The sequence below is a fragment of the Filicampus tigris genome, chromosome 19 (genome assembly GCF_054856515.1).
Source record: "Filicampus tigris isolate MCC_2025a chromosome 19, RoL_Ftig_1.0, whole genome shotgun sequence".
Lineage (NCBI taxonomy): Eukaryota > Metazoa > Chordata > Actinopteri > Syngnathiformes > Syngnathidae > Filicampus > Filicampus tigris.
Window position 1 is genome coordinate 6882501 of NC_141235.1, and position 23874 is coordinate 6906374.

Sequence of the window (23874 nt, forward strand, 5' to 3'; positions counted from 1 at the left end):
TTAAATTTGAGCCGATGACAGAACCGCCAGCCCGAACGACAGCTCAGCCGTCAAAGCTGTTGTTGATGAATGAAATGTACACCCCGAAAAATAATCTCTCCTGACAGTAACACCAACTCGTATATTACAAAGAAATAATAATACAAACGATTTGTGTAACATTTGGCTTTTTGGTACCATTTACACTCATTGGCACAATATTAGGTACACCTACATGCAATATAACGTCCACAATTCTTCTTTGACAAAGATGCTCTGTTTTTAATTTATTCTTTTTTTTTTTTTTTTTTTTTAATAAAACACACGTATAACAGCACTGGGACATACTGTACAGAAAAACACTTACCAGTATGTTGCAGTGCTGTTCTGCACCAATGAAAAATAGAACCATAAAAATGCTAATCGTTAAATTAATAATATAAAATGATATCCAAAGGCAGATATTTGATACAGCCGTTGTATTGGGAGTTTATTACAGCGTGCAAGTGTACCTAATGTTGTGACTGGTGATTACAGGGGATACAAATAAGACAGCAGTTGGGAGTTAAATGACACAAACTCAAGCGTAAACGCGTTCTTCCCAATTTATTGTACATTTCCTGGCCTCATTGCGTGTTTTGCACACAGCAACTGCGCCCTCTTGTGGGGCAAATAAAGTACATCACTATGATGGTATTTTTGAGGCTGATTTGCACCTATTTGATTTCAAACAATAAATATGTTTTTTTTTTTTTAAATAAATACTCTCTCGAGGACATTTATGGGCAACATTAATGGACAACTTCAGGAGTTAACCTGCACTCCAATTAAAATGAGTTAAACCCCAAGGAGCTTTGACAGGAAATAAGATAAATTATTTTACTGTCATCACAACTTAATTTTTGTATCTTCAAGATGACAAAAACAACCAGCACCTCCTCCAGGACAACCATAAATGGAACGTTTGTGATGTCATCAATAATTATAGCAACACATTTGTCTGCTTGAAGAATCTCAACAAGTCCCTCAGAATTCACTGAATTCAAAAAAAGGTCCAGAAGGAGACATGGACAAGGCGTCTCTTACAAGACTTTCACGGTTTGCTAGTGCTGCAGTGGGTCAGTCCGGCTGTGGTGATACTATCCTACACATACGTGTGGCTTGTTCATTTTTTTAAGAGCCGAGGCGATGCGGGGAGGTCCAACTCAAGTTCAAGGTCCGATCCCAGATCAACCTAGGATTTGTGTGTTGTGACCTGCTGCGTCCACTAGATTGTGACCAGCGGGCAACTTGGCCTGAAAGCGCTCGCATCGCATCGGGAGGCCATTCAAATCCTCCGAGCTCAAGTTCCATCCAGCTACCTCCTCCTTGGTCCACTGTGGTCGGTCCATTGACTCCCTTGGAGGTCGTTCTCCACCACGTAACTGTAGCCCTCCTTTTCAATGCATTCAACCAGCACCTGCAGAACCTGCAAAAACAGGAGCGATACAATGACAATCCAAAATGTACAAAGTAGAAAGAGCAGAAAGATCTTGCCGCAGCTGTCGTGTCAAAAAACAGCATAACGGCCAACATTCAAATACAGTAACGTAGTAGGCCTGAGCGTTTACCAACAATGAGGTGGAAGTTTTATGTTTAAAATCGTATTCCTACCTATATTTACTATTGTAAGTCAGTGTACATATGTATATACAGGAAAATTTAAAAAAAAGACTGAAATTATAGACAAAAAATGTTCAAAAATAGAATCAGAAAGATTTAGTGCATAGTTAATGTACTTAAACGCTCAATACAACAGAACTCTAAATGAAAAAAAAAAAACCAGTAGTGTACACAAAAACTTTTAAAAAAATGCTATGTACGGGGTTATTTTTACAGATTGCATGCATGCCTATAAATTTTATTCTAATATCTTTGACTGCATTGCTATTTGTTGTTTCAAACTAAGAGAGCCAGCTTATCACAAGTCATGCTTGTACCATGCTTATTAATATAGTTTGTATTAAAAAAAAAAATCCATGTGAATTTGTGAAAATATTATATAAGAAATAATTTAAAATGATTTTTTAAAATCTATACATTAGGGAGAAATTGGCCTTCTGAAAAGTATTTCGCAAACGCGCGTCGGATGTGAGTTTCCCTTTTAGTAGAACTTACTAACAAACTTTCCTATGATATTTCATTTTATTCCAAAGCACCTGCACCCTAAGCAAAGCAGATGAAAGCAGCTAATGGTGTGATAAATAAAGTCCCCGAAAAGTGCTGACCTGGCGTAATCGGCGGTCCATGGCGTCCAGGTGTGGCTGGATGAGGATGGGACTGAGACGATCCCTCACCAGGGATTCTGCCACCAGCGTGGACAGCTTGTATTCCTCCTTAGCCAGCAGCTGCAGACGCAAGTGGGTCGACTTGCGGACCCTGCACAAAATCCGGGCGATTAGCTCAAGCGCACACTCCGACGCCCACACCCACACACACACACACACACACACACACAAACAGGCACTCAGGCGTGCTCTCAGCCCCACAAGTATAATTTTACCGGCAGCACTGTATCAGTGGCACCAGAATGGACTTCTCATCATGGGAGTGTTTTCCAAACCTACAGGGAGAGAAACAAGCATGGAAGGTTAACACAACTTGCAATGCCTTTTTTGAAGAGCCTTTTTTTCTATTTGCGTTTCAAGATGGAAACACGGTCACTGTTTGCAGTTTATGTTAGCTCAAGGAAATATGAAGGTGCATTGCATATTCTGTGCTGTTGACGAAACGTTATATAGCTTCAAAAAGACGACCACAAACACAAACCAAAAAACATGGGTCGCAGCACAATCTAGAGTGGGCCTGTATGAGGTCCCCAAATTGAATGATTATATTTATATTTAAGATTGCCGTGACAATATTAACAGTTAGAAAAAAAACAAAAAAACATTTGCGCAAAGTAGACTTTTTTGGGGGGTTTAAAAAAAATAAAATAAAAACAAGTAGCTGTTTATGTGAAGTGAAACTCTTTTCTTTTCAAATAAAAATAATTACAGGTACTTTAAGTTGAAAGAAACTGTCTTTATGTTATATTAAATTAAAAAATAAACTTTATTCTTCAACGTCACTGTTAAAAAAGCACTTCCAATTCAGGACTGGCAAAACTGGTTGTCAATTTTATGTTAAGCGGGGTTGTCCGCATCTGTTGAACGTGACGAATAAAGTCACTTAGAATCTAATTTATAATCTACTTATCGTAATCAGTAACTTAGCCAAGTTACTTTTTCAAAAATGGTGACAATGCGTCTTCTCACCCCCTGCCGTTGTCCAGATGGATGATGAACGTCTCGTTTCCAAACTTTTCGAACGTCTCGTAATGATGCCGATCCATGTTTCCTGTCACAACAAACGCCAGGGATTTAACAAACAGGAAATAGCACAGATGACAAATGTCTGTCTCTTAGAAAACTTGATATATTTCCGTTCTATAGCTTCACTATACACAGAGTGAAGTATCTGATTGTGTTTGAAAAATATTTTATAACTTACAGCCAACAGTGGTAAAAATTCATCATGTTAAGAAATTTCAATAAAAAAACATCTATATTTAAGAATATCTATATAATCTAAATTTAAAAAAAAATACCAAACTGACCCATGAGGAAGTCAAAGATGGTCATGTCCATGATGTCCAGAAGTCGTGTCCCGCTGTCATAGGGCGGAGTCTGTTTGACCTCTTCGCAGTAGTCGGGGTCAACTTCCCATCTGAGTGTGACAAAATCAAAACTTTGGTTTTCCTCACTCATGTCTTCTCTCATTAAGATGGACCGAGCGTCCGGAGATTATCGGCTATGCCTGGCGAACTCGGGGGGGCCCATCTCCTTACTCTGCCTTCTTGCGTTTGTGGTACGAGCGTCTCCACGGGTTCCTCCAGGTTTTGCGTTTAGCGAGGGCGAGGTCCGGGAGGAAGGCGGCCAGGGATCCTTCTATCTGGTCGGGTTTGCCGCACAGGGCGTGCTCCGTCGAGCAGTAGTACGAACATTCCCCATAGAAACACACATTGTTGGCTGCGGCAAGAAGAAGAAGAGTGTGTACATTTCTTTAAGTGTATAATCCCCCACTTCAGGGGCGGAGCCAAAACTCAATTTTTCATGACCGCACTCTTTTTTTTTTGCTCTTTAAGAATTCACAGCACACATATTTTGGAAGGACGTTCAGACAAGATTAATGGCCCCTGGAGGGATTCAATGACTTGTATTAATTGCTGAGACTGTGAGTAAATTCAGTCCCATGAGACGCCCCCCCCCCCCAACGTGCATGAGACCAAAACGTTGCATAGGTCATTAACTGCCGTGCTTTGATGCGAGCAAGCTTGCAGTTCTTCTCCAACGTCGCCGGTATTATTTCGGGCGATGCGATTAGCTCGATATGAAGAACATTTGTATTTTGGCTTGGCTTTCTCTATCAAATCAAGGTGTCCACTACCTGGTGATATGAAGAATGTCCGCCACAGCTTTTTATCACGCGTGACATCTCGGATCTCCTTGGTCATATTGACGAGTCTGCCAGCCACGGGAGGGACGCGACGGAAGTCCAAAATCCTAAAGCAAACAAAAGCAGATGCACGATCATTAAATGATCTGCGTTGATGACTAAAATAAAACAATACAATCCTAAAACAAAATTATAATACTACATAATTATCCAAATCCATGTTTGTTGAGCCATTTACATTGAATTATCAAAGACTTTAGATTGGTCAACGATTAGCAAAAATAACATCATACATTCAATTAAGTTCTAAGGAGCACATTGCATACATACTCAATTTATATCATCAAGTCAAAGTGACCGTCATCACAGATGGGACTCGAACCCACAACCTTGGCTTAGGAATTCTGTGAATTCTTCATTAGACCAATGGGACATCACTTGTAATGAAGCGTATAGCCACTAGGGGGCACTGTGACCACGCTCTGCGAGGCAAACCACCGTCATTGTGTGGCCACCATTCCACGCGAGACGCTTTTTAACCTCCACACCCCCCCCCCCCCCCCCACACACACACACACAGCATCCTGATGTAAAAGCCCAGCAAGATATAACTTCACCATCCGTTCCAGGAAATTGTATTTACGCACCAACCGTTAAGGCTTTTGTGGTTCATGCGCCTTGAGCTGGCACAGTTTAAGTGGAAAGCCAGGTTGTGGTATTGTTGTGGTAGAGAGAGAAGACAGATCTTCTCTGGCTGTCTGTGCGGATGTGTGCGTGCCAAATGTCGATTTTATGCATCTGTGGTCTTCAGGACAACATCAGCACTGACTCTTTAACAATTGATAGCCCCTGACAACTGCTAATGGACAGGGCCCGGGGGCAGAAGGAGGACAGGACAGACCAGAATAAAGATAGACAAATGGTGAGGCAAGAGTTTTCGTGAATCTCATTGGGTGGGCAGGCTGTCAATCTGGGTGGGCCTGTGCACACCCAGGCCCACCCATGGCTCCGCCCCTGGAGTATCTACATTTAACATGATTAAAATTAATTCCTACATATAGTCATGCTAATAAAAATTACACCAATTATTATCATTATTATTAAAAGTAGCAGTCATAGCAGCAGTACTAGTAGTCACAGTGATACAAATGGCAGCAGTATGAAATATGAATACTAAAATTAAATTCAAACTAATCATGAATGATTAAAAAAACTATTAAAATAATTTTACTTTTTTTTTATATACAGTGCATATAAAAACTCTACACACCCCTGGTCAAACTCAAATGATTTTCTTTTAATCAAAATCTTTTCACGAGGCGAAATAAGCCTAAAAAAAATACGGTTGCACAAGTGTGCACACCCTCTTGTAAGTAGGATGTGGTTGTGTTCAAAATTAACCACACAATCAGTAAAAATCACAAAGTCAAGTTAAACAGGAACCAGCACAAAGTGCCTCTGTGTACCCTCAAATAAAGCTCGGATGTTCTAGCAAGCTTTTCGTGACGTTTATTGCTTTCTAGTAAGCTGATTAACCACCACCCCCCCCCCAAAAAAAAAACAACAGCCCCCAAGCATGAGGCTGCCACTACCATGCTTCAGGGTGGTGTTTGCACAAAACATCCCTGCTAAAATTAGGGCTAAATCCTTGATTCGATTCAGGAGGTTTTGTTAAGGTCCAAAGAAAACATATTTTTTGTCCATGAGCACACTATTTTGCCAACCTCTGGGTTACTAGATGCTTCAGCTGGTCGTACACTATTTGTAGGCCTTGGTACCTGCTCTTTTCTGTCTTTTTTTTTTTCTCCACCTGAAACAAATCCAATCACATAATGAAGTGTGTTAATGGCGGCGTAGCCCATAAGAGAAGCGGCGTTGGCTGTTAGTGCTGCTTTAAAAGGAGGCTCTGTGTGGCTACGGGCCCCCCTGGGAGGCAGCGTAGCCTCGCTCTGCAACACCAGCAGCAGCCGCTCTGCAGCCAAGGTCTAATTTAGAACAGACAAAATAAGAGGGGAAAAAAAAAAAAAAAAAACAAGTGCTGCTTTTGGCAAACCCTGCCTGGCTTATATTTAGAATGGGCACAGGGCCTTTCATGCTTTTGGTTTCCTCCTCTTCCCTTCCCCTTAACCCACACACACATATGTTGCCAGTATGTGTGTGCAGAGAAGAGCACCAGATGTGTAGCAGACTGTTGACAAAAGCTGCCGCTAATGCAATTTATGCTGAAGTGTGTCATTGCGCCCGAAGGAAGGAAGGAAGGAAGCGGATTCGGTACCGCTCCCTTCCTCGGCCCCGGCCCTGACGGCGCACATGTAAGCGGACAAGTGTTGTAACCTCACTCTTGTCCTGTGCCGGGATGGAAAAGGGGAAATAAAAAAATAAAACACACACACCAGCATCTCTGCTTTGTGGCCTCGTGTCTTTTCATGAAGCTCCCCTCGAGCGGGAAGAGTCAAGGAGCGCGTTGCTTAGTTAAGCGAGGAGGATGCAGTCATTGTTCGGTGGGACGCTTGCTGTGGGAGGGCCGCATTCATCCGCGGTGACAAACGGCCTCTCCGCGCTCGCGGCTTCACTGCGCGGCTCCCGTGTTTTGTGAGAAACTAAATTGATGGAGGCGGTGAAAGGGAAAGAGTATAAAAGCAGTAAAAGTGAAAAACATGGAAGGATTCAATGAGTTCAGACGCCAACTAAAATAAGACCGCGAGACGGAGGACCTTGACCTTCTGCTCGGGGTGCCTCTTCTTTTCGTTGCCGCATTACGTAAGGAATGTGTGTGTTTGTTTTGTTACCATTCGGAACGCATCCGCAAACATAACCGTACGCCTGGCTGACTTTCGAGGTTATTTGATAAGATGCTTTTTTTACATATAGCGCATCCATGCTAGCTTGCATTGTTTATACGGTCAACCTCCACATATTCACTATTTGTACATTTTCTTTTCTTGAGCCTCTCCTGCGTTACTCGCTGAAAAACTCAGCTGTTTAATGTTTTTTTGTGCTCATGCCAAAGCAATGCAAGTATCACTTAGGTACTATCTTGTGCCACTTTGCTACCAAGGAACCATGCTGAAGAGAATTGAATGGCTTCATTCAGACAAACGTAGTGCTTTGCTGCCATCCTGTAGCATCTATAGGCAATTACAAACATTTTTTAGAGGGGGCTTCAACAGAGGTACAATAATTAAACGATTAATCGACAGCTTATCATTATCAAATTAATAATGAATTATTTTGACATTATTTAACAAGTGTGTTTTTAAACGCATGTAAAATTTTCATTGAAATTTGTTGTGTAAAAGTCACACAGATTGGGTCCATTGAACGCTAAATTGCTGAACATTTTCAACTTTAATTTCTTAAGCATGTTTTGACAGAAGGGGCCTTTTCCAAGAGGAAGCACTTGTTTTCACGTTATCTGGGAGTAAACAACTATTTATTTCTAACATTTCAGTCAAAGTTAATGCAAGACAATGCGGTGAGGGGAAAAAAATCATGCTGGAAGAAAACAGTTTCAACGCTTGTTTGGTATCAGGAGAAATGAAGCAATACCCAAAAGGGGGGAAAAAAACGGAATAATGTCACTGTTGTTTGATTTTTCTACAAGCAAAAGGGAAAACGATTAAAGCTGGAAATTGGATTTTTGTTCCAAAATAAGATGTTATTTGAAGACCAACCCTACTGTATCGCTATAGCTTGCATTAGATAAAGGAGCGTTTTCCACCAAGCAGCACAGGTCGCCATGATTAAACTGATTCCCCACACAGGAACAATACAAGGCAGTTATGTCACAGTATGTGGTTGCACAACGGCTGGCGCTTTGCTGGAGGGCACCTCAGCAGCGATAGCTCTCCGGCAACCAGTGCCACTGCTTCACCTATATAATTATTTGCTCATCCTTCGATCATAGTGCTAATCACTATATGCAAATTCTCGCCTTGACGCGAAACTGCTCAAAAACATTATTACGACATTAGTATTCTCGTCTTTATGTAAAATAATGGCTCATAACCCAAAGGCAAAGGTGCCCTTCACGTCAAGTGTTCTGCAGCTTTGCCGTCTTCCCTGCCAGGTGGTTAATGAGCTGACATGGAGGCGGCGCAGATTAGCAATCAGGGCCCAAGTAAAATCAGCAGGACATCAAGCAGGACATTGTCCCCCCATGTTCACAAAGCGGCAAAGATTCCACTTGACCTTGTCGTCGCCAACGTTGGATGGATATTTTTGTGTACGGAGAGCTGCTTTTGGATTCGGCTAGCCCACATTGCGGAAACATATCGTCATACCGTGTTCACCTTTTCCGGCAAACTTCTCAAAGTCTCAAGCCCTCCCAAATTCAAGGTTCAGTTCTTTGTCAAAGATGTATTAAAGAGGAAGTCAACCCCAAAATTTTCTTTAAGGAGGCCCACTGGTCTAAACTTGATATTCTGATTAATATTGTGTTTGCGGAATATGAGTTCAGCAGCAAAATCCACCCCTTTTTTATCCATCTCGGGTGGGCCGCCATTTTGTCACTTGCTGTGACATCACAGTCGCTCAGGTAACGAACAATCACGGCTCAGCTTCAGAAAACAGGTCAGCTGTGATTGGTTGTTACCTGAGCAACTGTGATGAAATGTTCAGTTAATAGCAAGTGGCAAAATGGCCGCCCTCTGAAATGGACAAAAACAGGTGGATTTTGCTTCGTAACTCATTTTCCACAAACGCAATTGTAATCAAAAGGCCCAGTTTAGACTAGTGGGGGGTGCATCCAACATATTATCGTAAAGACCATTTTTGGGTTGACTTCCCTTTAAGCAGCCGCCCTCATGCTAGTCTAATCCACTTGCCCAATTATTTTTTTTTTTTTAGTCCGTATGAGAGGCTGCAATTTCTGAATGGCTGCTCCGTCTTACTTGTCGAGATGAAAGGCAGCAATCTCAGCATTGTGCCTCTCAAAGTCGGAGAAATAGAAGAAGTCCGGGGGCGTCTCCTGCTCACGAGTCTGCCTGAAGGGACACAGAAGAAAGTCAATTAGAAACTCAATAATGCAATACTTCACAATATGTGTTTGCCTCATTTTTTTCAACTGTTTGTAGCACAATGTCCTCTGGACAAAAAGCAAGTTAGCCACTCAAACGCTGTGGCTTTACACCTGTGTACTATCGTTTGAAATAAACCCAAGCCACAATCAAAGCATCTCAAATCAACACCCTCGAGGAAGTGAGTGTTGAAGGAGCGAGGACAATTCAAGGTCAAAGCCCTCCATTCCTGTTCCCGCTGTGAATATCTTTCCGCCCGACTCTGATCCTGCAGAAAAATTGCTTCCTTAACACATTCGGCTTTTAAAGCTCTTACAAAAAAAACATGAGAGCCCCCTTTAAGACTTGAAAAGCCAGCGCCCATGGAACAGCCAGAACGGGGCAGGACAGATGTGTAAGAATGTAACAAGACAGTTTGGTATTTTGAGTTATTTTCCCTTTTATGAGCTCCACATCACTGTGGGTTTTTTTTTTTTTATTGACCAAAATAAATGCCTTGTACAGAAGCAACAATTGCAAAGATTTGGCTGACAGGCTCTGCCATTTCTTCTAAAACTCGCTGGAGGAAGATGAGAAGCCTCTGAAATATCTTGGCATCGTCTCTCTCTCTGTTCCTTCTTCATTCCCTCTCTGCTTAATATCTCATATCGCTCCGCATCTCCCTTTGCCCTTCTGCTCCATCTCTCTCTCGCTTTCCTCGTCTCTTCTTTCCTCTCTAGTCCTCAGCTGGCTGGCTTGCTCCCTCCGCAGCTGTGCAACTGACAAAACACACCAGTCATTAACATGGTGCCCAGAAGCACAGTCCTCAATTTCTACCACTACTCTACATTTTGCTACTCCTCCACAAATTGCGGATGGCGAGCCACGTTCACTTCCAATCGATAAAGTTATGTCAGTCAGTTGTTACACTTCGAACGAACAGCTGAGGCAAGCATATGAGGAAAATGTTATTTCTGGATGAGAATGGGGCTGGGCGGCTGGGACAAGTACAAATTCTAAAACAGCAGTGCCTATGTTTGAATGTGTTATGATCGCAGGGAAACATACATAAATGCATGACCACATAGTAAAGTCTTGGCTCCATAAATGTTTGAGTATGCGACAAGCTGGGGAAAAACAGAGACAGACCGCTTGACTTTTCTCAGATTGGACCCACTTTGCTTCAATACATTGGTACAATGATTTGCGAGCTTCATTTTTCTTCTTTGATCGAGCACTTGTACTTATATCAATTCAATCTTTCCCATTGAAATGAATCCAAATGCTAACAATCCGTTCCAACCATCCCCAAAAAACACCAACCTCTTAAAAACGCAAGTCAAGGTACTAAAATATCAACAAAGAGGTGGATCCGTCCCTTCTGATGAGCTTCTAGCAGGCACTGCCATATAGCCAAACATGTTCGCGCCGAAAAAAAATGCCATAGTTTCATGCGCAATGTGGCGCCGCACCAGAGCTGTGATCAATGACAGCAGGTGAGACATACTGGGCCCAGCATGCCCTGGCCGACCCCAGGGGGCCCACGGTAAGCACATAGTTTACACTGGTTGGACAGACATTTTCTTGGCTCTGCTTCCAAGGTCCGAGGGGCCCCACAGCAGCCAGTGGGGGGGTTTGGAGGTCGAACGGCAAACACAGGACAGTGGGAGAGTGTGAAAGGTGAAAGAAAGTGCAGCATGTGGCCAAATCTACCTGCACATATAGTTCAGTACATAAGAGACTGACTTGAAAACACACACATATACATATATATATATATATACATATACATATATATATACATATACATATACATATACATATATATACATACATACATATATATACATACATACATACATATATATACATACATACATACATACATATATATACATATTATATATACACAAATATACATATATGTTTTATATACATATACACATACACATCTATATACATATATACACACATACATACACATACATTTATATACAGTATACCTATATACATGTATATACATATGTGTATATACATATACATATATATATATACATATATATATATATATATATATGAAAATATATCATACATGTATATATATGACATGACAGGAGGCTCGCTCTTCCTGGCCAAAACTGCATTGCTTGAGACCACACACACATAACCGCACGGCGGAAGGGCCACGAGGACGAAGGTGGGTTTTAAATGCATGGGAGGCTAAGATAGCACAACATCATCACCGCGAGGAAGGCGGTGATGAGAGGAGGCGGAGCATTGTTTTATCTCGAGCCGCGCCTGTGTGAAGGTTGACCTTTTAAGCAATGACATTTGATAAAGTGACTAAATGCCTCTCCCCCAGCGCGCAAGACAGGATGTGCCTCCGCGTCGGACCGTACGTGCGGCTGTTTACCCGTGTCGCCGCTGAGGCGCTGCACTGTAATTTCACGTCCGCGGTGTGGATTTGGTGCCCAAATGGGGAGGCGTGACAGGCTATTGTGTTTTGAGTAAGTGCTCTGCGCATGGTCGAGATGACATTTGGTTTATGTGAGCGGAGGTGGAAGTGATGGTGGGCCGAGGGGTGGGGGGTGGGGGGGGAACAAGGAGAGAAAGAAGACAATGATGGAAAGGATTGTTGATAAGGAGGGAGAGTGGTACTGTATCAGGCTGCAATAGGGCACAAGAAAACGTTAATATACACAAAGAATAAGGTGAGAAAATGGAAGGAAAAGCTCATTTGATCATCAAATTACAAACCCGACGCCAAATAAATCAAACAATGATTCACGAAACAGTGAAATGTTTCATGCGGTAAAGGAAAAACACACTCCGCGTTTTGAAAAAGCACAAATACAATACAGACGCCTGGGGCCTCTCCAAATAACCTTCACAGTGCGATCCAGGTGTGTGTTTGTCATCGATTTCCAGTGCCAGGCTGCCATAGCTCCCCAGGCGCTACAGTGCTCTTCCTCCTCCTTCTCGTTACTCTATTAGCCCTTCAGAACCCGGGTCTGCTATGCAGCAAGACAGCTGTTTCCTCCCAGGGAGCACGCCACTCACTCGCTCGCTCGCTCGCTCTCACACAGGAAGTAAGAGTCAAGTCAGTTCATCCAACAACACGCTGAAGCGTTCAGAATACCACAACATTTGGGACGCTTCCACGCTTGAAACTTTGTGGGAACAGTTTGAAGCTGGCCCCAGAAATACACGGATGACAGTCTAGTGTGGATGAACTTACAGACGATAAAACACCTTTGCGATGAATTAGACTGCTGCTTTTTTTTTTTTTTGGATCATGTGACCGCTTATAATGAAGTGCGTTGCCTTCTTTTCTCGCATTCAGCCAAACACTCCAACAGCGATGAGTCAAGCTTCACGCTGGAGTACTCGACGCATCCTGCTCCACGGACCCAACGCCGGGACAAAAGCAGGAATAAACACACTATCGATAGAATGAATAATGCAATAGAGACTACATCCAGTTTAAGTTTAGCCTCTGTCTCCTGAGGGGCCAAGCCGCATGCATAAATGCAGACATCCCGACTAACACACACAAAAGGAGCCTTTATTATTCCAGCACTTCAAAGAGGACACGGTGGCACAAAAAGAAGAGCCCTGAATTCAAATCGCTTCTATTAGAGCTTCAGCATGTGGCAAGACACCGTGAGGGGAGGAGGGGGTGGAGGATGCTGGAAGAAGGATGCTTAAGTAGATTGTTATTGAGAGGCTTTTTAGATGACGGGGGAGATGGGGGACAGCAAGTTGAGTGCCATTAATCTACGTCCAAATGGATTTGTATTGTCATTCCGTACATTAATCCCTGACGGGGAGGCGTGCACGTATAAGCCCACACACAAATTGCATCAGGAGCTGTTGGTCATGCTATCCGGTAAATACCCAGTGTAGATAAACAAGACTTAAAGATGAAGCCATCATCTCCAACATAATCTGATAAAGACACAATGACAGCCCGCGCTGTCGTCTTATCTGCGCATTACAGCGCACACCCTTTTGCGCGCCTCGTCTCGAGTCTTTGAAATCCCGACTGCGGTATATATGATAAACAAGGACTTCTCGGCCACGTTGATGGTATTATTGCGGGTAATAAGGCGGTGTGGAGACGGCAGTAAAGTCCAACCAATTATCTGCACCGCAGAATCACGCCTAGACGTGGGAGTGGCCGCCACTTAACTCCGCCCCTGATGACCAACAAAGCACACCACACACTCACAACGATATCTCCAACTTTCAAACAATCTTTTAGTCATCAGAAAAGAAAGGCTGAGCGAGCACTCAAATTAGGCTCGATTACACTGGCCAACACATTTTTTCAATTTTTTTTAATTAGAGATGCAAGTAAACCTTTTTACATGAATATTTTGTGGTGATTCTGAATCTGCCTTCGTTTTTTCTCGAGCACACCGGGTTTTCAGAACAATAGAAATGATGATGATAATAAATATCATAATTATACAATATGTAATAAATTTAGTAATATTTATGAATTAGGGTTAGGTTCAGCAGCAGTTGGAATATGTTTTTCAGAAACGTCAAAGCGATAAATTATAATGCATGGTAAATAGGTCAAACTTCAAAACAAAAAAATGAAAATCTCAAAAACCTGACGTGCTATAATTTTTTTTTTTTTTTTTAACCAAGCAACTCTTTAGAAAAAAAAAAATCAGTTTCCAAAACACAATTAGGGACACATAAAGCCACCTTTGATTAAAATTTGCTTTTCACGACTGTAATTGTTATTTGCGCACCTTGCTTAAAGTATATACGAGTACATGATTGCTCAAAATAATTTTTAAAAAGTCTACATGCAAATACATGAATAGATTTTTGGAGAGTCTTCACTCCAAAGAGCTTTCCCTAAAGACTCCTTGAAAAACTGTCACTAAGGGCCAAAACACATGCCCTGGTCTAAATTTATTATAAGACACTATTTTTAACAGCTTTTTGCTTTGGTAGCACATCAAGAGCACTGCGACAGGGCAGCTTTGGATGCGGCGATCGCTTTCATTTGCTTTCAAATGCATCAAAGGCAGATGGAAATCAGGAAGACTTCTGCGCTAATTAGACTGCCTATTTGATTAAAACTCAGGTTTGTAATAAATCCAAGCATTGTAAGGGAGGAAGGAACGGTGAGATGAGACGGGTGGAGACGGATGCTTTAAAGATGTGTGGAGCGGAGGAAATGTGGTTGAAAGGATGGTTTAAATGCACACATACGCAGGGCAAAGACATGACAAACACGGATAATCGATTGAAACTGAATCCCTTAACAGAAATGTAAACATGAATCACTGAATTCCCCGAATGAGCCATAAAAGAAACCTCACCGCTTTCTAATCTCCATTTCTAAAGCAGAGGTGGATTACACGTGTGTGTGCCTCATGGAGTGGGTGGGGAGATGATGAATTTCGCCGTATGGCATAAAAGATGAACCCTAATCTTCGCCGTTCATTCAGCTTTCAAAACGAATCCCATCAATGATGCGCCGCCGCCTCGCGCGCAGCGACACAAGGCCTGCATTGCGACCAATTAATCACGTTACGTTACACAATCGTATATATACTGCACAGTCAGTGGTGCTTTTGAAATATCATACGCGAGAGTCTGTCCAATGTCTCTTTTTCTGGGCTTGCGATGGCGTTCAAGAGGGCAGTATTCACAGTTTATATTGAATACGGGATTAGAACACAAATCATAGTTGGCTGTCATTTCATTTTTTGGGGTCAAAGATACATACAGAGTGCAACTAGCTTGGAATGCATTTTCTTTAAAGAAATCAACCCAAGAATTTTCTTTACAATAATATGTTTTATTCACCCTCACTAGTCCAAAGAGAGCACTCTGATTAATGTTTGGGGAATATGAGTTAAATATTAAAATCCAGCCATTTTGTCCATTTCAGGGGGGGGTGACCATTTTGTCACTTGCTGTCGGCTGAAAATGGCATCACAGTTGCTATGGACTCATGTAACAGCCAATCACAGCTCACCTATTTTCTGAAGATGCACTTAGTTGTTACCTTAGCAACTGTGATGTTTCCAGTCGATAGAAGTGACAAAATGGCCGCCCCCTGAGATGGATAAAAACGGGTGGATTTTGCTGCCTAATTCATCTTCCGCAAACAATATTATTCAGAATATCAAGTGTAGACGAGTGGGGTTGTATAGAACAACATTTTGGAGGTGACTTCCCCTTTAAAAGGGAACTTATTTATACTTGATGCTATTTGGGGTTCGCTGAGGTGGTCAACCCGGCGCACAGAAAAGAGAAGACCATTTAATCAAGTTGCCACGACTGTCTGACTTTGTGCCAAATAGCAATAGAACCTCTACTAAAAAGAAAACATTTGAAAAGGATATGAAAGTTGTCTGCTCAGCAAACTTAATTGTTAAAACCTCTTTCCTCTGCGGCACAAACAAAGTGATTGGTTGCGATAAACCTTGATGGTGGGGACGACGCTAAGATGTTATTACCAAGCCCCGTTGAGGTGACGAATGCCAGCCATTCTTGATTAAGGCGTTTTATTTTCCTTTCAGACTCACCAGCCGGCAATCTGTGGTTCTGGCTCAAGCCACACTTGCAATGAGGCAAAACGCAGTCTTCCTCTGCCACTATATGATGTGTTATTTTAAGACTGACCTGTTGCTGGATTTGAAACAAACCAAAAATCAAGCGCAAAAAAAAACAACAAAAAAAAATCGGACGTTTGCATCATTACGCTAATTTATCTGAGTCTCTAATTGCTGCATATTGAAAGTGTCTCCAGTGCCAGTTTGTAAAAATAGCCTGTGTTCTGAGTTGCAATCTTTACGGGATGATTATGGGACATGCTTGGCTAAGACTGATTGCTGTGGCCTTTCCGGAGCTATTCTGGCTCTGCTGAGTGTGTGTCTTCCACTCCACATCGATCTATCGACCAGAGTCCACTAGAACCCCGCCTGGACCAAAAGGTGAATCTCATTTCTGTGCGCCACACGCACACACACACACACACACACACACACGAGCGTGCGTACGCAGTCACAGATAAACAAGCGTGTTGATTTTTGATGACAAGATTGATGATGCCTCTCTATTCCTATTGTGTCAACAACAATGGTCGCTCGACGCCTCGGGCGCATCATCAAACAGGGTTTGCAGGTTGGACAATAGGATGTGCACAAATCATCGTGCAAGTAGGGTGAGGAAAACGATTGTCATTGTCGACGAGGATAATTCAAGTCATCACTTGGGTTAAGCGAGTCTTACGTCATACAATCTTGCTCAGTCGCCCCCAAAAAGTACATTGACAACAACTGATGGTACGAAATAAAATGTATTGTACAGTATATTGTATAATGTGGACAATAAATCCCTGTTTATTGCAGGGGATATGTTCCAGACCCACTCGCAATCGGTGAAAAACTACAATATAGACTCTACAATATAAACTCAAAGATGTGGCCCGCCACATCATTTTTAGTGGCCGGCAAAAGCAAATCATGTGCATCGACTTCATGGTTCTAGCTAAAATACCAAAACTGCAAATTGTCTTCATTTTTAAAAATGTTGAGATATTGCAAGCATGTGTTGTAACAAATCCCCCTTTCAAAGTGGATGTAATACAATTTGAACAGTTTTTACAGGCCTCTGATTTCAAAACTAGTCATACATCAATGTGTTGTGTATATGTTCTAATAATGTAATATGGGGCAATCATACATTTATTAGGCTTCACAATCATAACGGCCCTCCAAAGGAAACTATAACGACAATGTGCCGTGTGACTTTGACACCCCCGATATAGCGAGACCATATAAAAACATTTTGTAATAGTCCCGCCGGCCACTTTGTGTAACGTCACTCGCATTTGCAGGTCTCCAAATAAGAGGTAAAGTGTGCTTGCTTCAAGTTGTTAATTTGTTGCAATCGTTAGAAGTTCATTGTAAAACTGACAAACATAGCATACAACAATTATCACATCATACACTTGAGGCGCACAACTCTAAACTCCAACTAGCCTGTATACAGTAAAATCCCATAAAACATGATCACATTAGAAACAAACAGTAGCTGTGGCGCAAATCACAGTGTTCTAGTGGAGGAACACTGTATTCACACATGAGTTTACGAGGTTTTTCCCCCTCGCCGACACCTTTTATCTTTGTAAAGCGTCAAGAAAATAAAATGCTTGAGATGTTCCGCATACATTATGACGCTTGAACACTCTTAAGATGAATAATTAAGGCAGGATTGATTAGGAGCGCATGAATCTGCCTCTTGAGCCTGACTAAAAGGCGCCTGGAACTTCTCGCATCGTCTGTAAGCTTGTTCACTCCCGGGCAGCTTTTTGTCTCGGCGGCGCGCTGCAACAGAAGCTTATGAGCACGGCCGGTGTGTAACTAAATACAGAGCTGCTCCTTTACAGCTCTGTCATGGCCGATCTTTCTTTCACTCGACGCCTGCAGCCCGCGGCGCTCGAGTGCAGCGGGAAGGCTGCCAGCGCGGCTCCGGATTGACGGTGCAGTGCTTCTCGCCGGACCTTTTGCGGGTCAGCTAGCATTGTTTCCTGGCTGGGTGCGCGGGTCATGTGACGTACCTACGCACTACATTCGGGGCACCTGCAGCGTACGGAAAGATTCTGCCTTCTGATTATAATCGTGCTGATGGACATTCCCGCTTAGATGATGTGTGATATGCTCCACTAGAACCATTACAACGGCAAACATTGGTCAACGTTGGGGAAAATAAAAACCCGCTCTAAAAACTAGTTAAACCTAACTCAATTTGAAAAACTAAAACATCCATTTAAAATTAAAAAATCCCATAAAAATTCTGTAGAATGCTTGTAATATACAACAAGCCATTACAGCACTATCTTAGGACAATCATGAGGGTTGTACATTCCCCACATCAAAGCATGTTGAAATAAGTATTCATTCAGGCATTCTGGTTGATAATGCGTTTTTTGGAATATGAGGAATCAACCTGTTTTTAGCTAGTGGGGGGTGGGGTGGGGGTTGGTGGCGGCCATTTTGTCATATCTGTCGACTGAAGATGACATCGAAGTTGCTCAGGGCTCATAACGGCCAATCGTGGCTCAGCTTCAGAAAACAGGTGACTTCCACTTTAAAGCAACTAGGGAATCAAATACAAACAGAGAAGTTCCTGGGATGAATAAACAAAAACTAATTGGCTTTTTTCCTCTCCCTCTCTGAACAACAATTACCGCTAATTATCAAGCTCTCTCCTCAGCTCCCTCGCTAAGCTCTCAAAGCATGTCCGTCTCATCCGTTGGCTCACTCGTCGGGCCATTTCTCTGCAGTTCTATCTGCCTCTCCCGCTGTGCAAGTGGCCTCCATCTGCTTGTAACCACAATGGCACAGGAGAATTCTGGGCTGCCGCCGAGCCTGATGGGAAAGTTCTGGCGCCTTCCATTATTCATGACCAAGCGACTCGACGCAGGCTTCCATCTTCCTTCCCTCAAATCCCTCTCATTCGCACTTTTGCACCCATGGAGACTGATGGATTTATTAGCAGGCCAGGTATTATCGAGACGGTCTCTCATTTGGGTGCTCACATCCCGATGGGTGCAGAACAGGAAGGAGAAGAGAGGATGACTATATACATATATAAACACAAATATATATATATATATATATATATATATATACTGTATATACATACATATATACATATGTACTTAGGGATGAAGCCGAATATAATGCAAACATTAACATCATTGCCATGCCAACTACTTTTCATTGAAGATTATGGCGGCGGGTTTGACACAGTTTAACTGCACAGCTACACACGCTGCACAGTGGCCATGGCCACTGTTAATCTCCCATCAAGAGAAAGGCTCAGTTTCTCTCTCTTTCATATAGATACACACACACAGACACGCACACACACAGCCTGAGGATGAGGCAAGTCAGGGTGCTAAACGTGTCACCGTGTGTGCACTCGCCATAATGCCTATATGAACATGTAAGTCAATTTGCATATGCGTCACTTACGTTTGTCTTTTACTGTGCACACAGAGATACCGTATTTCTGAGTTTAATTTGTCTATTCATTATATACATATATATATATATATATATCTGACCTGATGATTTGAATTCAAAAAAATTGTTCAGCCCTAATTTGAAAGAGTGCCGCAGCCCAGTGCCATCCAAACCCCAGAAGAGGCACTCCTGTGTGGCCCTCATTGTGACTTATCAGACCACTCTCGAACAGTCGGCGCTAATAGAATTAGAAGGATTTCATGAGAAGGGGAAGAAAATGGCAGCCCAAGATTTATTCCCACACGAAAGTGTCAGTCTTGTGAGCATATTGCAGCCGTTGTGTGGGCTCAGTCAGGGAGGCCATGCTTCACATCAAATGAACTGAGTCATAGTAAAGGCACCCAAAGGAGCTCAGATCCACTTCTGGGACAAGCAAAGCAAGCAGACGAAAGAGGAAGTCGGCGACAGGTAATTTCTTGTGAGAGGAGGAGGATGGAGGATGGGTGGAGCACCGCGTGTGGCCTGTCAGCACCGCCGGCGTGCAAAGAGAATCCCACCGGGGCCAGTCGGTTTGGGTCGCATCACACAATTGTGGTTGAAAAGCTCCTAACGCACAAACAGGCCCGCCTCAGGTTATTAACCAGCATAAAGCGATCACGGTCATTTAAAAGGCATTTGCAAACCTTATCTAGTTTAAAGAATGCTTGATGGTGGGAAATGGGCAAGATGAAATTGTATTACAAGAATGTAATCAAGTAATCATGCAGCGTAAGTGGCAATTATGTTACTTAACGCTAGCATGATGTAATTTACGGCGAAAGACGAGACTTCATAAATACTGGCGCTCGCTCAATGGCAAGCAGGGGTGGAAATTAAACGAACTAAGACCGCTGGCTCGCATGCCATTGAGAAGAATGTTTTGGATTTTCCACTCGTTCAGTGATGTGCATGTCTGGCGTGCTTGGGCCCAAAAGCCAAATGACAAACATCTCAATTAGAGGGAGCACCCTGTCCTTCTCCTTTAGAAACCTGTATTTCACCCTCCCACGATTAATTTGCATTTTTCAAAGTGCGCTTCTCGTCTGGATTTCACTAAATGAATCAAATTATTAATCTAATTCCCCTTGCATGTGGTCTTTTTTTTTGAAGTAGCAGTGTGGTTTGAGACAGGTATTAGTTGCCAAGCTGCTCTCGTATCACTCGGGTTGACACCCTGAATTGCTTCACGTGTGCCAAAGCCTGTTAAACACTCGGATGACGAAGTGTTATAATGACATATTAAATCCATCCGGTCAACCACATAATTAAGGAAAATTGATTTCAGGATATTGGAAAAAAATGCGATACGGATGTTGACTATAACGGTATCGATATTATTGCGATATTTAACATGCACCAAAAGAAATGACATTTTTTATTATCCAATGAAGGATGTACATGTTTTTCATGCGGCAAAATAAGCAAGCTCAACGTGTTCTTAGCTAATTAATTGTAAATCCTGGACATAGTGTCCAACTATTAGGTGGCAATGTCTGACTTGTCAAATTCAGATAAAAGCAGACAAAAAATTTGATTGCATGTCTTTGCGATCCGCAGACAGTGGTACCTCCACTTACGAACGTCTCTTCATGCGAAATTTTCAAGTTACGAAACGCCTCAACAGGAAAATATTGCCTCTTGTTACGGAAGAAATTTCAGGATACGAAAAGTAAAAATATGCTACTCGCAGCTCCAGAGTTTCCTGAACGCAACATACTCATAGCTGCTCTGCCATTGGCTATTACGTAGCGTCTTCCTGTCATCCCATTGGCTAAGAGGGACCTCTACCGTATGTGTCTATCTGTGTAGATAGATATATAAGTGATAGATACGTCTATGCAGCGTCCTCGTCATTCGGCGTATTGACTTGAGCATGCGCAACACCCATTGGTATTATGGAAAAAAAAAATGCCTAATGGAAATCATGCACTGCAGACATACTGGTAATAAAATCATAAAACTTATGAATAAGCAATATGTACGTACTTAATTTTGAACGTATTGGTATAATGTAGGCCAAATATATACCGTATATACAATACATATAGCTTGCATGAACCTCCACAGAAATAATCGACAAATTTCAATTTATCGCCCACCAGAATTTCCTTCGGGGGCTGATACAAACATTGTGGCTATGTGCGCGCAGCTCAAGTTGACTGAGAAATGAAGGAAAAGGCTTGATGAATTCCCACAAACATTCCGCAACATGCGCCTTTATCCACATCTGCGCCCAAATGCAAAGGCTTCTTCCTCGGCCCATGGGACACAACCACATGATGAAATGAAGCCAGTATGAGCTCGGAGGTTTGTGGCGGTGGATGGAAAGATGCGCAGACACTAGATGCCTTCAGAACCCCTTTGATACGGACCGAGCAGTCATCCCTCTCCTCATTTTCCTCTTTCATGTTAGCTACATTAGTGACAGGAGAGTAATCAAAGCCGCCATTAATGCCCGGCCATTTCCTCTGCCCTTGCCATAAAGGCCCACAGGGCAGGACTACGCTTCCATGAACGGGAGCATAGAGTGGGGAACATAGCTAATGGATTTTCCTAATTTCCCGTGGCTTTGGACTTGAAAGGAAGCAAGAAATCACCAAGATGCCAATGATGCTAAATGGATTTGGGAATTTGGTAATAGGGCATCATTAGAGTCAAAAGGGGCTTTCTGTTAATAACCACAAAGTCTGATATGTTTATTTCTGCAAACTAGTCCACGCCGGCGGGCCGCTTCCTAATGGGGAGAAGCTCCAATTCAGATAAAGGGAGATGTGTGCTGCTTTTTTAGGGGGGCTGTTCCACATTCAAGCCTTCTGTTGCTGCATAGATAGTTGATTCCCGCACATCAGCAAAGGTTAAAATAAGAAAGAAAAATGAAAATGCTTTTCCACCCTACTCTATTGAATTCAACTCGCATTTGCAATCCTGCTGACTTAAAGAAAAAAAAGGAGTTGAATGTGAGTCGGCGAAACTATTGCAGCTAGCTGCACCTTTGACATGCTTCCTGGAGCACTTACCGTTTCCGACACATACCGTACGCTCAAACGTGTATGAGAAACCGCAATGCCGCCAGAAATGACGTGACGGCAGAGAGGTGCTGTCTCAAGGGCGATATGTCAAACGTGAATAAATCACAACATAGCATAGTAATCCTTAGAGAGCCGTCAAACTTGCCCCCTGGAATCTGCGAGCAAGATAAAAAAAGGAAATTGTGGCCATCTGATTGGATGCTCAAAGCGTCGGCATCATTGCAGCGTGATGCATCATTCATTCTCGCAATACAGCAATGTTTTCCGAACATGCGTTTTGGAGGCGAGAGGAATAAATATCACCTGTCCTGAACGAGACTGATTTTCCGCTTTGATCATTTTTGACGGTTGACAAATCAAGATGAAAATTGCGCAATCGTGCACTTTTAATCAAATATTCGCTTCACTGGAAAGGCAATACATCAAGTACGGTATATGACCGTATGAAACACAAAATTGCCGCGTTATATTCTCCTCTAGTGTGTTGCGCAATGGCCGACAATGAGAACCGAGTAGGGCGGAATTAAGAGAGAAAACCATTCACACACCAGTTAGCTATGTCCCATTACATCCAGATTAGGTGGCTCATTCTGCAGGCAGAGTTTCAGCCCGCCCCACCCCCACCCCCTCTGATTCTTCCAGCGTGACACGAACTAGATAAGTGCCTTGTTTTTGAACTTGTGACTCTTTGTGCACTTGCCGCTATTTGTCTCAGCTTTTTACTCAAATCAATCACGAGGCGTCGCAATCTACGGCAGCGCCTATGTGCATGATTAGCATCGCAAAGTCGTCTGGAGCGAAATTTTCAGTGAAAACAAGTCGTGTTAACTACGAAGGTGGGGGCATGCTACTGTGACAGGATCCAACATGTTTGCATTGCTCCACTTTTGGAGCTTCTCGCAAAAGCAGAAAAGATGTGTAAAAACAACATATGGACAAAAGTACGGCAATAGTAGCGCACACATGCACGAAGTGACTTTTAGATGTTTTGCTAACGGGATGGAATAAGAGAGGGGAGGACATGCAAGTTGTGGTTGGTAAACTGAGTGACTTTAGCCAGCGCCTGCGGTAAGACAGTGTTGGCAAATTGTTAGGTGGGGCGCACCAACCGTGGCACTTGATAAGCAGACGGCAAACAGGGCTCGGCACGTATAAAAATACTCATTGGTAAACCATGGAGCCACGAGACGAGCGTGGCGAGGGCGCAGAGGGAGCGCTGGAAGGCAAACTGGTTGCAAGGAGCGCAAAAAAACATCGAGCATAAAAGCGAGCGAGGCGGAAGGAGACAGAAATAAACTATCCAAGAGCCACAAAAAAAAAAAAAAAAAAAATCACATCAGGAGTGTA

At 42.7% G+C, this 23874-nt stretch overlaps 1 protein-coding gene across 1 annotated transcript in view; it reads right to left on the reverse strand.

Annotated features, from left to right (window-relative positions):
• Window positions 1–23874, reverse strand: part of fam20cb (FAM20C golgi associated secretory pathway kinase b) — a 40883-nt gene that overhangs the window by 335 nt on the left and 16674 nt on the right. Inside the window, exons 4-11 of the mRNA XM_086016963.1 lie at window positions 9348–9440; window positions 4447–4562; window positions 3848–4028; window positions 3617–3726; window positions 3276–3357; window positions 2522–2581; window positions 2247–2397; window positions 1–1447 (exon numbers count right to left, since the gene is read on the reverse strand). The exon at window positions 1–1447 is cut by the window's left edge and continues 335 nt beyond it. Of these exons, the coding sequence (XP_085873089.1) occupies window positions 1337–1447; window positions 2247–2397; window positions 2522–2581; window positions 3276–3357; window positions 3617–3726; window positions 3848–4028; window positions 4447–4562; window positions 9348–9440 (904 nt within the window). The 3' untranslated portion in view covers window positions 1–1336. The remainder of the gene's footprint in view (window positions 1448–2246; window positions 2398–2521; window positions 2582–3275; window positions 3358–3616; window positions 3727–3847; window positions 4029–4446; window positions 4563–9347; window positions 9441–23874) is intronic.